The sequence below is a fragment of the Lissotriton helveticus genome, chromosome 3_1, assembly GCF_964261635.1.
Source record: "Lissotriton helveticus chromosome 3_1, aLisHel1.1, whole genome shotgun sequence".
NCBI lineage: Eukaryota > Metazoa > Chordata > Amphibia > Caudata > Salamandridae > Lissotriton > Lissotriton helveticus.
Window position 1 is genome coordinate 1,575,848,962 of NC_136061.1, and position 13,810 is coordinate 1,575,862,771.

The 13,810-nt window shown below is 46.4% G+C and overlaps 1 protein-coding gene across 1 annotated transcript in view; it reads right to left on the reverse strand.

Annotated features, from left to right (window-relative positions):
• STT3A (STT3 oligosaccharyltransferase complex catalytic subunit A) overlaps window positions 1-13,810 on the reverse strand; it is a 202,662-nt gene that overhangs the window by 162,987 nt on the left and 25,865 nt on the right. Inside the window, exon 3 of the mRNA XM_078682331.1 lies at window positions 11,085-11,145. Within this exon, the coding sequence (XP_078538457.1) occupies window positions 11,085-11,145 (61 nt within the window). The remainder of the gene's footprint in view (window positions 1-11,084; window positions 11,146-13,810) is intronic.

Consider the following 13,810-nt stretch of genomic DNA (forward strand, 5'->3'; position numbering starts at 1 on the left):
AACCTCTATGGACTGGTAAGGGGAACCAAAGAAGCACTGCCCTGCTGTACCAAGGAAACAGCAAAGAGGTTGCACGGTTGTGGACTGCGCCTGTAGAACCTGGTTACTAGCAAAGGAGAAGGGACTGTGCATGCTGTGTCCTGCTTGTGGAGAAGTCATCTCCAGAGCCAAGCCGAAGTATGAGACTCCAAGGGTCAGTTGGCTGACCTTCCGTCGCAGCACAGGCTCACAACAGCGGAAGAAGCCTGCTGGAGTGAGTTGGTAGACCATATCTTCAAGCGAACATTTCTCGTCTCTATGCAGAATCCGAGATCAGGACCTGATGCCCAAAGTTGCACCTGAGTCTGCAGGCCCTAGAAGAGTAGTCATAGTGCAGCTTCGTTTCCCAGAAGGCAAGTTGTTGCCAAGGAAAGAATTTGACAGTAATTGATACCGGGCAACTGGTAGCCCAGTGGCTACTAGACTTCTGTCAGGACCGAGAGCACTTCAGGGGATGTCGACTTCTGTGGCCAGGACCGCCTTATAGAGTTCATGGACCGAGGAGAAGCTGCAGAAAGACCCTTAATGAGTGCATTGCATCCACAGCATCCCAGAGTATCTGCAGCATACTGTATCTCTTACATCAGGATCACTTCAATAGGAACCCATGACAAATGGAACTTCCAGAAGAGTGCTTCTTTCTCCAAGGTAACTGTTTCTGAAGGCCTTGCTAGTCTCCCCGACTGGCTCCCTGTCGAGTTGGCCGCCTAAAGTAACTAACCGATAGCAATACAACTAGCCATGGTTTTTACTCAAAAAAGTTTCTAGGTGGCGAATTTGCCAATGCTCATTCACAGTTAAGTGCAAAGTGCACATTTACTTTAGCTTCAAAACTCTCTGGTGGATCTTTTTCGTTGTAGTGTTTAATAATACAGTCTGTTTTTATAAATTGGTGTCAGAAGTCTTAAGTGTCTTGTTGAGTTCTTCTTCAATTGTTGTTGTGCTGTGTAACTACTTTAAACTTCTTCCTTTGTGTAAGCTTTGGTGCTCAGAGCCACAGCTACCCAGGGCTGAGCTCGAGGGTTTAACAAATAAAACCTGCTGGTCCTGAAGGGATTAGTAAGTGTATCACATGGTGCAGTCTCAAAACCACATCATATAATACACCCCATTTCCTCACAGTATGGTTTACCTAAACTATCGTCTTTCCACTCCTGGACAGCTCTCCCATGTCAACAAAACTACTGCATATGATTCGCCTTCGTCCCAAGGGCAGCATTTTTTCAAGCGACTTAAACACCTCCTCATGCGGTGGATGGGAGTTCTGCGAAAGTCACTCTGACGTAAACAGTTGAATTGATAGCAAGTTTCATAGTATTTTATACATCATCGTTTCAGGGTACTCTGTAACACGCCTAAGCTCCTGTCCCCCCTAAACCACCCTGATGGTGCTTCCTTTTGAAACTTTCCTAGGGTCCCTAGCTCTACTTCGCTCCCACTCTCCCTCCTCTCCTTTTTTTGTTCCAATCACCCCCAGACAAAGATCTCCTTTGGAAATCACATCAAAGAAACGCAGGTTGGAAATCAACTCAAAGAAACGCAGGTTGGCAATCCTCATACACAAAGACCTACAATGCATGCTTTTGAGGACCTGGAAGGACGCTATGCGATTGCAAAGCTCAGGATAGGCACCAAGGTAGTGAAGGTGGATTTGGATTATGCCCCCAGAAGACACAAGGCCAGATTGATGCACTTAAACTGGGCACTGTCAAACTCAAACACAATGTGTATCATTGCCGGCTGTGACTGGGACCTGGTCTTTGATGCCATGCTAGTCTGCATTGGCCCAATTGACAGGTATGATGATAACGACATGTGCTCCTTAAAGACGTTCTCGAAGACCAGGGGCTCTTAAACATATGGGGACTCCAATCCCCAGCAGACAAGGAATACACCTTTCTCTCTACCACACATTGTACGAAATCATGCATGGACTACTTCCTTGTGTCCCACCCTCTCACTCCCTTGACCATCGACTGCAAGATTTTGGAGGGTTCAATCACTGATCACACCCATGTCCATCTTGCCACAGACCGGCATATAGGCAAACCCGTGAGTAAACTGTGGTGCTACACAATGCTGGTTACAAAGTTATACACGAAAAAGCGCGTCTAAAGGCGCACAGGTCTACTTCTCTTCAAGATAATTAGAGGTCGGTCCAATCCGCCCAAGTTCTCTGGGAGCGTCTACGGTTACCTTAGGAGGACAGTTAATGAGAGACTAGGTGCTCGCTACTAAGAACCTAAGGCTAAATGAACAGGAGATTAAGTCTCACACTCTAGCATACATTACACAGTCTACAGCTGAGCGACTGTGACTCACAGAAAAGGCCAGACTGGACTGTATCAATTGGTATACATCCAAGGCTGAATATATGGCCTATAAACACAATGCTTGTAAGAGAGAAAAGGTGAGGAGGTCCGGCAGCTCAGATTAAGCAGCGGGAGGGGCTGATGAACATATCAGCAATTAAAGACGAGACAGGCCATTTCAACAGGGACACCCAAGGCATTGCGAATACTTTTGATAGAGATTATACTCAACTTTATAGCTCAGAAATGACCTAAATGACCAACAAATGGAGACCTTTTGCCCCTCCCCCCCACGCTTACCCTGCGCTTCTATGGGTATGGCAGGGAATTACTGTAGGGTAAGCTTATAAAGGAGGAGAAGCATCAGGGAAGGACGGTTTTCAGAGAGATTTCTATAGATGGGTCAAATCAGAAGCAGTTGATCAACTGTACAAGGAACTCAGGGTGGCAGATCGTTCAGGGAACCGCTCTACCCTCTGCAATAAAGCTACTATTGCAGTCTTCCCGAAACCGGAATGAGACACTCCGTATCATGTAGGGGGTACTGACTGATCTCACTCCTGAATACAGACAAAGATTCTGGTCAACATCTTAGCAGGTTATACCTAGTTTAATCCATTACTCACAGGTAGGATTTGTACTGGGAAGAATGTCTCTCAACAAAGCAAAAGGAGTATGCAGTTCCTCACAGTGGGTGCAGCATAATCGGTGTTCAGATTGAAATGATCAATGTCATCCGTGAATGGTCAGACTAAACAAGATAAGTAGTTTTGACAACCCTCCGCCAGAGGCAATGGCATATAGAACGCAACCATCTTCATCTCATTGTCAATTCGGCAATCAGATCTATATTGCTAAAAATATTTTTATTAGATTGCTTAGCAAATGATAGGACTTGGAGTGGATCTGACCATATTGACAGTTTGAACAAGGGACCCAAAGTTGAATTTATATAAGCTAACCAAGGAATGCGGGAAACATTAACCAGTGTTAAACAATCTAAAATAATTGATTCAGTAAAACCTATTTCCTCTTTGGACCATATGGAAAACCATGATAGCAAGGGTCTTACAAAAAGCTGGTCCTTCAGGTACTGTAAGCAAACCTTCCGATGGGAAATCAGAGATGGGGCGGATACAGGTAGACAAAGTAGACGTTGCAAAAAGCAGTTTTCCTGAACTTGTAGGAGATTACTAGGGGTATAATCCCTCGTCGCTCCTGCGCTGAGTGGTCGCTCCCCTGTCTCTCTGCTGAGACACGGTATTGTACACTACGCTGCATTGTGCCTAACTGTGATTAATTTGATCAATTGGGTCCTGCTGTTCACAGCGCTCGCTGCATTGAGCTTAATTGTGTTTAACTTGATAGTCTGGGTCCTGCTGTTCATAGCGCTCGCTGCATTGAGCTTAATTGTGTTAAACTCGATAGTTTGGGTCCTGCTGTTCACAGCGCTCGCTGCACTGTAATAACATTGTTCACTTCTGTCCTGCAGTCCATTGCGCGATATCCCCCGGCGCCCTGCTCTGCTCCCCCCTCCATTTTGTTGCTGTTGTTGTTGTGCTCCGTTTACGGTCACCAGAGCCCGCCCCGCCTCCCAGCTGAGCCGCCCTCCCACTATCTATCTACAGCGCTCCCGGACCTGGAGGCGCTGTGATCCCTCGTCGCTCCTGCGCTGAGTGGTCGCTCCCCTGTCTCTCTGCTGAGACACGGTATTGTACACTACGCTGCATTGTGCCTAACTGTGATTAATTTGATCAATTGGGTCCTGCTGTTCACAGCGCTCGCTGCATTGAGCTTAATTGTGTTTAACTTGATAGTCTGGGTCCTGCTGTTCATAGCGCTCGCTGCATTGAGCTTAATTGTGTTAAACTCGATAGTTTGGGTCCTGCTGTTCACAGCGCTCGCTGCACTGTAATAACATTGTTCACTTCTGTCCTGCAGTCCATTGCGCGATATCCCCCGGCGCCCTGCTCTGCTCCCCCCTCCATTTTGTTGCTGTTGTTGTTGTGCTCCGTTTACGGTCACCAGAGCCCGCCCCGCCTCCCAGCTGAGCCGCCCTCGCCCCTCCCCCTCCACCATCCATATATGCCCACTGCATTAACGCGCAGCGTTCACGCGCAGCGACCGCGCCGAAGGTGCGCCAAAGGTAAGCCCGTCTACGCCCGTCCGCGCCTGGACCGCGCCCAGCGCCAGACCCCCTGGCCCCCGTCCCTCCCTGCCCCCCCGCATTACCTACGATGCCGCCACCCTCCTAGCCCTTAACCCCGGTCGCGCCCCCTACTGCGTCCAAGCCGCTCCTGGACACACCCATGGACCTTTCTCATGCTACTCCTGCAAATTCATCGGCACCGACAACATCTCAGCTACGACCACAACGCTGATTCCTGACCCCAACCACCTACAGTGCATCCTTCTCAACACTCGATCGGTCCACAGACACGCCATTGACCTATGGAATCTACTAGACACCATCTCTCCAGACGTCGCCTTCCTAACAGAAACTTGGATGAACGCTTCCTCCGCCCCAGACATCACCATTGCCATCCCTGAAGACTATAAGATCACACGCAAGGACCGCACCGACCACAGAGGAGGAGGAATCGCTATCGTCCATAAGAAATCAATCCGCATCTCAACCAGCTCTGACGCCAACCTCGCTAACTCCGAACACCTTCACTTCCAGATTCACATCGACCCCAAGACCACACTCAGAGGCACCCTCCTCTACAGACCACCAGGACCCCGCGCAAAATTCAGTGAAGACATCACAGACTTCATCACTCCTCACGCGCTCCCCTCCAAAGACTACATCTTTCTGGGAGACCTCAACTTTCACCTTGAAAAGATCAACGACCGCAACACCACCACCCTCTTGGACAACCTCGCCAACCTCGGACTTAAACAACTGGTCACTTCCCCCACCCACATCGCAGGCCACACACTCGACCCCATCTTCACCTCCAGCAATCATGTCTCCTTCAGCCACACTACGGATCTCCTCTGGACTGACCACAGTTGCGTTCACTTCACCTACAACAAACCAAAACCCACCAACCACACCCAACCAACTCTGCAAAGAAACTGGAACAAAATCACCACGGACGAAATCTCCGCATCGCTCCTTCTAAACACCCCAGCCCACTCTTCTAACGCAAACGAAGCCGCCGCCAACCTCACCCTATGGTTATCCTACACCGCCGACACCTTAGCACCACTGAAGAAACGTCAAAGCAAACCTGGCAGCAAAAAGGCCTCATGGTTCAACGATGATCTCAAGAAGTCCAAGAAACGTTGCCGCTCCCTTGAAAAGGCCTGGAAAAAAGACCCAACCACTAGCACCAAGGACGCCTTCAAAAACGCCACCCGCACTCACCACCAACTAATCCGAAAGGCCAAGAAAACAGCATTCAAGGATCGACTTGACAACAACGCCCACAACAGCAAGGAACTTTTCAACATCGTCAAGGAATTTTCCAATCCCTCGGCCAACTCCAACGACATCACCCCCTCTCAAGCCCTCTGCGACTCCCTAGCCTCATTCTTCCACAACAAGATTGCAGACATCCACAACAGCTTCGACAACCAACCCGGAAACCAACCCACCCTACCATTTGCTGAACATTCTCCCCCCGTGAACACCCTTAACGACTGGAACCCAATCTCCACTGAGGACACCATCCGCCTGATGAATTCCATCCACTCAGGATCCCCCACAGACCCTTGTCCTCACCACATCTTCAACAAAGCAGACTCCGTCATAGCACCGCACCTCCGAGACGTCATCAACTGCTCCTTCAACTCCGCCACCTTCCCGGAAGACTGGAAACACGCTGAACTCACCGCCCTTCTGAAAAAACCCACAGCGGACCCCACCGAACTCAAAAACTACCGCCCCATCTCGCTCCTTCCATTCCCGGCCAAGGTCATCGAGAAAGCTGTCAACAACCAGCTCGCCGCCTTCCTCGAAGCCAACAAATCCCTCGACTCCTCACAATCCGGCTTCCGAGCAAAACACAGCACTGAGACCGCCCTCATCGCAGCAACAGACGACATTCGAACTCTACTGGACAATGGAGACACAGTCGCCCTCATCCTCCTCGACCTCTCCGCAGCATTCGACACAGTCTGCCACAGTACTCTTTTACAACGCCTCAATAACATCGGAATCCAAGGAAAAGCACTTGAATGGATCACCTCGTTCCTCACTGGAAGAACCCAGAGAGTCCGCCTTCCACCATTCAAATCCGAAGCCACTGAAGTCATCTGTGGCGTACCACAAGGATCCTCACTCAGCCCCACCCTCTTCAACGTATACATGAGCCCCCTCGCGGCCATCGCCCGCCAACATAACCTCAACATCATCTCTTACGCGGATGACACTCAACTAATCCTTTCTCTCACCAATGACCCCAGCACCGCCAAAACTAACCTACACGAAGGAATGAAAGAAGTTGCCGAATGGATGAAACAAAGCCGTCTGAAACTGAACTCAGACAAAACTGAAGTCCTCATCTTAGGTACATCCCCCTCTGCATGGGACGACTCCTGGTGGCCGGAAGCCCTCGGAAAAGCACCCATCCCGACAGACCACGCACGGAACCTAGGCGTCATCCTGGATTCTTCACTCTCAATGAACAGACAAGTCAGCGCCGTATCCTCTTCCTGCTTCAACATTCTTCGCATGCTCAGAAAAACATTTCGCTGGATCCCCACCGAAACAAGGAAAACAGTCACCCATGCTCTGGTCACGAGCCGACTGGACTACGGAAACACCCTCTACGCAGGCACTACCGCTAAACTCCAGAAGAAACTCCAACGAATCCAAAACGCCTCAGCCAGGATCATATTAGACATCCCGCGCAACGAACACATCTCTGGTCACCTTAAAGACCTCCACTGGCTACCCGTCAATAAAAGGATCACTTTCCGACTGCTAACCCACGCACACAAATCACTCTACGACATCGGACCAGAATGCCTCAACTCACGACTGTCCTTCTACACCCCTTCCCGCCAACTACGTTCTTCCAGCCAAGCCCTCGCCACTGTACCTCGCATCAACAAGACCACCATGGGAGGCAGATCCTTCTCACACCTGGCTGCTAAAACATGGAACTCACTCCCCGCTTACCTTCGCCTTACCCAGAACCACCTAGCATTCAGAAAGCAACTTAAAACGTGGATATTTGACAAGTAATCCTCCCCCCCCTTCCTAAGCGCCTTGAGACCCTCTGGGTATGTAGTGCGCTATATAAATTCTCTGACTTGACTTGACTTGACAAGCCTGTTCCATAGGTGGTGGTAGACATCCCTCTGACCTTGTATATCACAAACATTTCCTTAATAGGCAGACTACCCTGTTTGGTTGAAAACCTAAATATCCCATGAGATATCCTGCTCATTTTAGCTATAGCATTCAAAATCTGCTGTGCCCAGGAACCTTTACTCATGAATAGAACACCTACATAACAAAAGGAGCCAACTCTAGTAATTGAAGTATCATGAATTAAAAAAAAATCTCACATTTTTAGGCTTATTCCCACATACCATGGTTCAGGTGTTAGATTTGTTAATCATAATTTTTTTTAGACTTCATAAACTCCCCAAATACATTCATCGGTTTCTCAAAGCCCTAGACAGCAATAAACTGTTGTTGGTATATAATAACACCGGTATTGAACACCCTTCGTTGCAGGGGGGCACGAGCTTTCAAGGCCTGCAAAGTGTTATCCACCCCATTAATAAAAAGCGAAAACAGTAAAGGGGCTAGGACGCAGCCCTGCCTTATGCCTCTACTAACATTACATTTTGGAGTGCATAACCCTTGGGGGGTCATACTGGACTGGACTAGATCATTTCTCGTGTAAACGTGCAAGGAACCCAATAATCGTTGTAGGGGCACCAAGGGAGCAGCATTGACCAAAGGATGGAAGGGTCAACTAAATCAAATGCAGTGCTTAGGTTGGCAAAGCAGAGATCCTAATTTGGGCCTGGTATATTTCCCAATTAATAGATCTAGGTTAACACATTGCTCTAGGTCCCAAGACCCTTCCTAAATACATACTGTGCTGTTGATAAAACAGAGAATTCTAGAGACCATTCCTCCAGCCTCCTCTATCGGATTGTACTCATCAGTTTAATCAAAAGTAATAGAGGACGATAATTTTTAGTTCTAACTTATTGCCCTTCTTGTAGATAGGTACAATTATTGAGATGGCCCAGGATGATGGTATAGTGTCCACTATTGCTGCACTAAAAACCCTGGTCAAGATTATGTCCCATAATTCCTTGGCTGCTTTAAAAACATCTACCGGTAACCCGTCTGGGCCAGGTGCCCTTCCCCCTGCACTATCACATAGAGCTTGGATAAACTCAGCGATAGAAATTTCCAATGGGACAGGGTTCCATCTGAAAACAGCCCCACACAGTTCTAAACCACTATTCTCACAGTTCTGTTAAAAAACATCAGAAACATGTGTCACCCATGCTTCGCAAGAATTAAAAGAATTAAACTCAGGGAATAGTATCATTTTTAAGAAAAGGAGCATTAGCCGTGTCCCAGAATAGCTTATTACGATTAGTTTCTGCACCAAGAGTCAGTTTTGTTCATGCCTTTCTGGAATACCTTCTTCCTAGCTGCAAGTATGTTTTATACTCAAGACATAGAGACTTAACTAGTGTGTTATACCTGGGGGAACTATGTAAAGCCACCTTCAGGCGCTGGGAAGCACGGGTACATGCATGGTCGAACCATCCCTTGTTTCTAACCCAGTTGGGGTTTAATTTCCGGGTCAGGAGAGAATTAATGGAGCAAATAATATGATTAAAACTGGACAGCACCTTATTAGAAGCCACCTCTTCATTTAGACATTAATTAAATTCAGTAAAAAGTAGCTAAAACTTTTTGCAAAAGGTTATCGGGCTCAATTCGTGCCCATTTGATTAGTACTCCATTAGGCCTGGTAGGAGCAATATTGGTAACTGAGGGAAATACTTCACACCTCTTGCCCCATAGGAAATAAATAACCTAATGGGATCATGATCACATAGTATAGTCTGTGTAATACTAGGATTGCCAATTAGGGAACTAGCCGAGACAGACACCAAGATGTGATCAATAACAGTAGAGGCGTTTCTGCCAGTAAAAGATGTAATTGGTTGCTCATTTGCCCCACTTTTACATTTTAACATAAGGAGATCATGCTTAATAATAATCGAATTCAATGCAACCCCATACTCATTGTGACAAATCTACTGACACTACCTCTTCCTGATTAGTGTAGCCACATACATACAGTGCTGGAAGAGGGCAAGCCTGAAAGTTAAAATAGCCTACACAAATTAATTCCAAACTAGCATGAATAGGGTACAACACGGCAGCTAGAAATGAATCAAGTGTGTGGAGCACTTTACTTCGAGGGGATCAAAAACATGGGCAGAGAAATTAACTAATACCAAGTCAAGGCCCCCCTTAATAGTTACCCACATCAACTGAGAATGTGGTCCAATAGATAAATACTTTTGAACTATTAACGGGAGCTTATTAGATAATATCTCGAGCTCGCCGTTAACCTGCCCTGCATTAGAGGGCACAGCGCCTTAGAAATGGGAAGAGAAACCCTCCACATGTTGTGTTAACACACCATGTTTCTTGGATACAAATAACACCCAAACCAGAAATAGTATTTAGCCACTCAATGGACCCCAACTTGTTCTGCAGCCCCCCCCCCCACACTCCATGGTACTAAATTATAACATCGTCAAATGAATTGCTAGGAGTTCTCACAAATGAAGGTCATCTACCTTGGTCCTTATATTGTCATGCCCCTCACGCCCTCGCCCCACCATAGACTACGTATTTTCTTCACTCCCCCTCCCGCGGTCCCACCATTTCCCCAGATGACGGTCGAGCTAGATTCTGCTGAGAGGCCTTACTTCACTTGGAGCTGGTCTGCTTGATTCATGGCAAGGAGGAGTCTTGGTCTTTAGGTCCATCTACCAGACAGCCTTGCTCATTGCTTCACACACTTCCTATATAGAGTGTATGACTCGCTCCACTACACATTCAGTTAAGACTTGGGCCGGCGGGAATAGCTACTGAGGTTTCCTCAAGATTTCTCTCCCACATTCCTCGCCAAAGAATATTGGTGCCTGTGTTTGCAAGCGACTGCCTTGTCTTTGGGTACCCTGGGATAACGGGGACAATAGTGTATCCTCTATAGTGACCAGTTTTTCTTCTAAGCTTCCTTTTGTAGTGATGTTCCTGCTACTGCTGCTATGAAGGATCATTTTGCTGTAGGAGTTTTTCCTTAAATGCACATACCATTGTAGGTTACCATCAATGTGGTTTCTGTTTCTCAGTATTGTATTGCATTGAACGTTAATAAAATCTTTAAAAATAATAAATACATGGGAAAAAAACACATGCACCCAAAAGCTGGCTTTTACAGAAATTGGGAGGTGCTACTTAAAAGATAATCATTTCAGATTAACCGGATATGAATATGGGAAATAAAAATGTATGAACAGCAACTGATCACTTTGACAGAATAACAGACAAAAGCCATTTGCCAAAATGTCTAATATCTAAAGAAGTTCAACTCAAAGCAAAAGCACAAGGCAGCATCATTCAGTTACTAATTTTTGCGAATTGGATAGACAGAACATAGCAATCACAGTGGACAAACTGTACTTTTGTCAAGTGTGTGAATTAGGGCCACATAAAGTACTTACGGATCGAATTCATGAATGACACTTTCAAATCTCAAAACCGAGAATAATCTGGTGGAAAATGCTGAAACAAACATATAAAAAGACAGTAAATTAGCAGACTAGTTCATAGTACTTGGCAAATGTTTGACGAGTGTGTATATTTCCAATACAATTTTTGCAATCTGGAGCACAAAAAAAAATCTAATTGTTATTCTTTGTCCTTCTACAGATACAATTTCAGTAACTGCCTTCCTCAATAAAACCATAAACAGGCTCTGTCAAGCACCTAAGTATGTTCTCAATTAGCAAATTCATTAACCCTGGACTATTATTTAATTTCCAAATCCCGGTCCTAAGCCCCATTTTAGACATTTGGCCATGTTCGTTTTCATAACCTTTTTTCCCAAATAAACGATATGATGCAACATGTAGGAATTTCAATTTTCTTCAAGCTGATGTCAAAAGTAGTGAAAATATAACATTGTAAAAAGCATATAAGTACGGTCTAAAAAAAATGTCTTTCTAGGAAATGCACAACATGGGGTTTACATCTGTTCTTTCTCAGCTAACTGTTATTTTCACCACATTGCATACTGTTGTCTGCACGTAAACCATTACATATATAATTTATATTTACTGAAAAATCCGAAGGCGAAGCACCAGTTATGACCTCACATATTACGCATGGCATGTTAAATGAGATCGATGAGATCACTGATGACATCTCAAATAAAATAGGACTTTTGTTTAAGGATATATATGTATTTTTTTTTCACTGAAATCCCAAAGTTTAAAGTGACGTTATTTTTAGGTGAAAATGTCAATTAAAACATTACTTTTTAAACTCAGAAAAATACTAAAATATCCCAGTTATAGTTTTTTTTTTTTTGCAGAGTTTTATATAGCGCGAACTAGACCCTAAGCGAATCAGGTATCAGAGCGCTTTACATAGCACCAGTTACGTTACATGAGGACGGACACACATTCATTTTAGGCACGGGGAGATTTAGGGCCAGATGTAGGAGCCCTAATACCGATCGGAAACGGCCGATTTTTGGCCGTTTCCGACCGGTATTAGGGTTTTCAGATGTAGGGCATGCATTTACAGAATCGGTATTTTACTGATTCTGTATTTACCGATTCGGTAAAATTACCGAATCGGTAAATACAGACTCGGTAAAATACCGATTCTGTAAATGCAGATGTAGCTGGCACATGTCAGAGTGCCACAGGCCTTCAGAATTCGGTATTTTACCACCCAATCCTATTGGGTGGTAAAATACCGAATTCAGGTGTGCATGCACATCTACCTGTGCCTAAGGGCATGTCTGTGTGTCACATGGCGCACATGCCTGTATTGGGGGTGCTAGAGGGTGTCAAAGTGACACCCCCTGCACCCTTGCTGAAATCGGTATTTACCGAATCTGTAAATACCGATTCGGTAATGCCCATTGATTCCTATGGGCTTCAATGCCCATAGGAATCAATGGGCATTACCAATTCGGTATTTACAGAATCGGTAAATACCGAATCTTAACGATTCGGTATTTACCTAATCTGAAATACCTACATCTCCCCTCCTCTTTTTTACCACTTCTTAAATACCGATTCGGTATGAATCGGTATTTAAGAAGCGGTAAAAAAAGATTTACCTACATCGGGCCCCAAGTGATTTGGCCAGAATCACAGGAGGTTTTGGCGTCCTTACCGAGACTCGACCCAGATCCCCAGGTCCGAGGTCGAGCGCCCTAGCCGTTAGGCCAACTCCTAGTTAACTGACTAAGGGGTCGATTACGATGGCGGACGGACCTGCGTCCGTCCGCCACCCCCGAGGTGGAGGGACCGTCCGCAGGGGCAGCGGCGTTCCCTTCATTGCAATTAGGATATGACCGCCACCCTGGCGGTCACATCCCGTATATTTAACATTGCGGCGGGTGCTGCTTTAAGCAGCACCCGCCGCAAAGTTAAAAGTGCATGCTGTGCATTTGCATGCACAAAGCGGCAGGCACCGCGCGGTGCCTGCCGCATTGTGCATGCAACTGCAGGGGGGTACCATAGGTACACCCCATGTGCACCCCCCACCCCCCTGGGGGCCCGCAAGGGTCCCCCAGAAGCAAAGGTCCACATGCTTTTCCACGTCGGAAAAGCCGCCGCGGAAAAGCATGTTCCACACCCATCCTAATGTGGCTGGCGGTGTCTTGCAGACACCGCCACCATATTGCGGTCCACACCCCGCGGATCAGCGGCGGACGGACCTGCTGTCGCCGCTGATCCCATCGACATCATAATCTGGCGGGGGTGTTTTCTATGCCGCCGCGGTGAATCCGCATCCTCCAGGCCGGCGGTGGCTTCCACCAGCCCCGAGGATGCGGATTCACCGCCATCGTAATCGACCCCTAAGTGAAGTAACTATAACTTGCGCCCTCGCCATGCACAGTGTTGTCAACAATGATGTCATTGAACATATTGTCAGTTATGACCTAAGAGATGAGAAACAGTACATGGCGAAGGGATTTATTTTAAGTAAAGAAGACCTACTGGCTTTGTCAAAGAGTCAGACCACCAAAATATAAAATGCAGGCCAGTTGACTTTATAAGGTTGCCAGCACAACAACATAAATAAAACTAGCCTATTGGCTTTGTCAAAAAGTCACCACAATAATGTATCATTGATCATAATCAAATGTATTCCTTATAAAAACACACATAGTAATGTGTAATAATAATAGTCACTAAAATATTGTAAA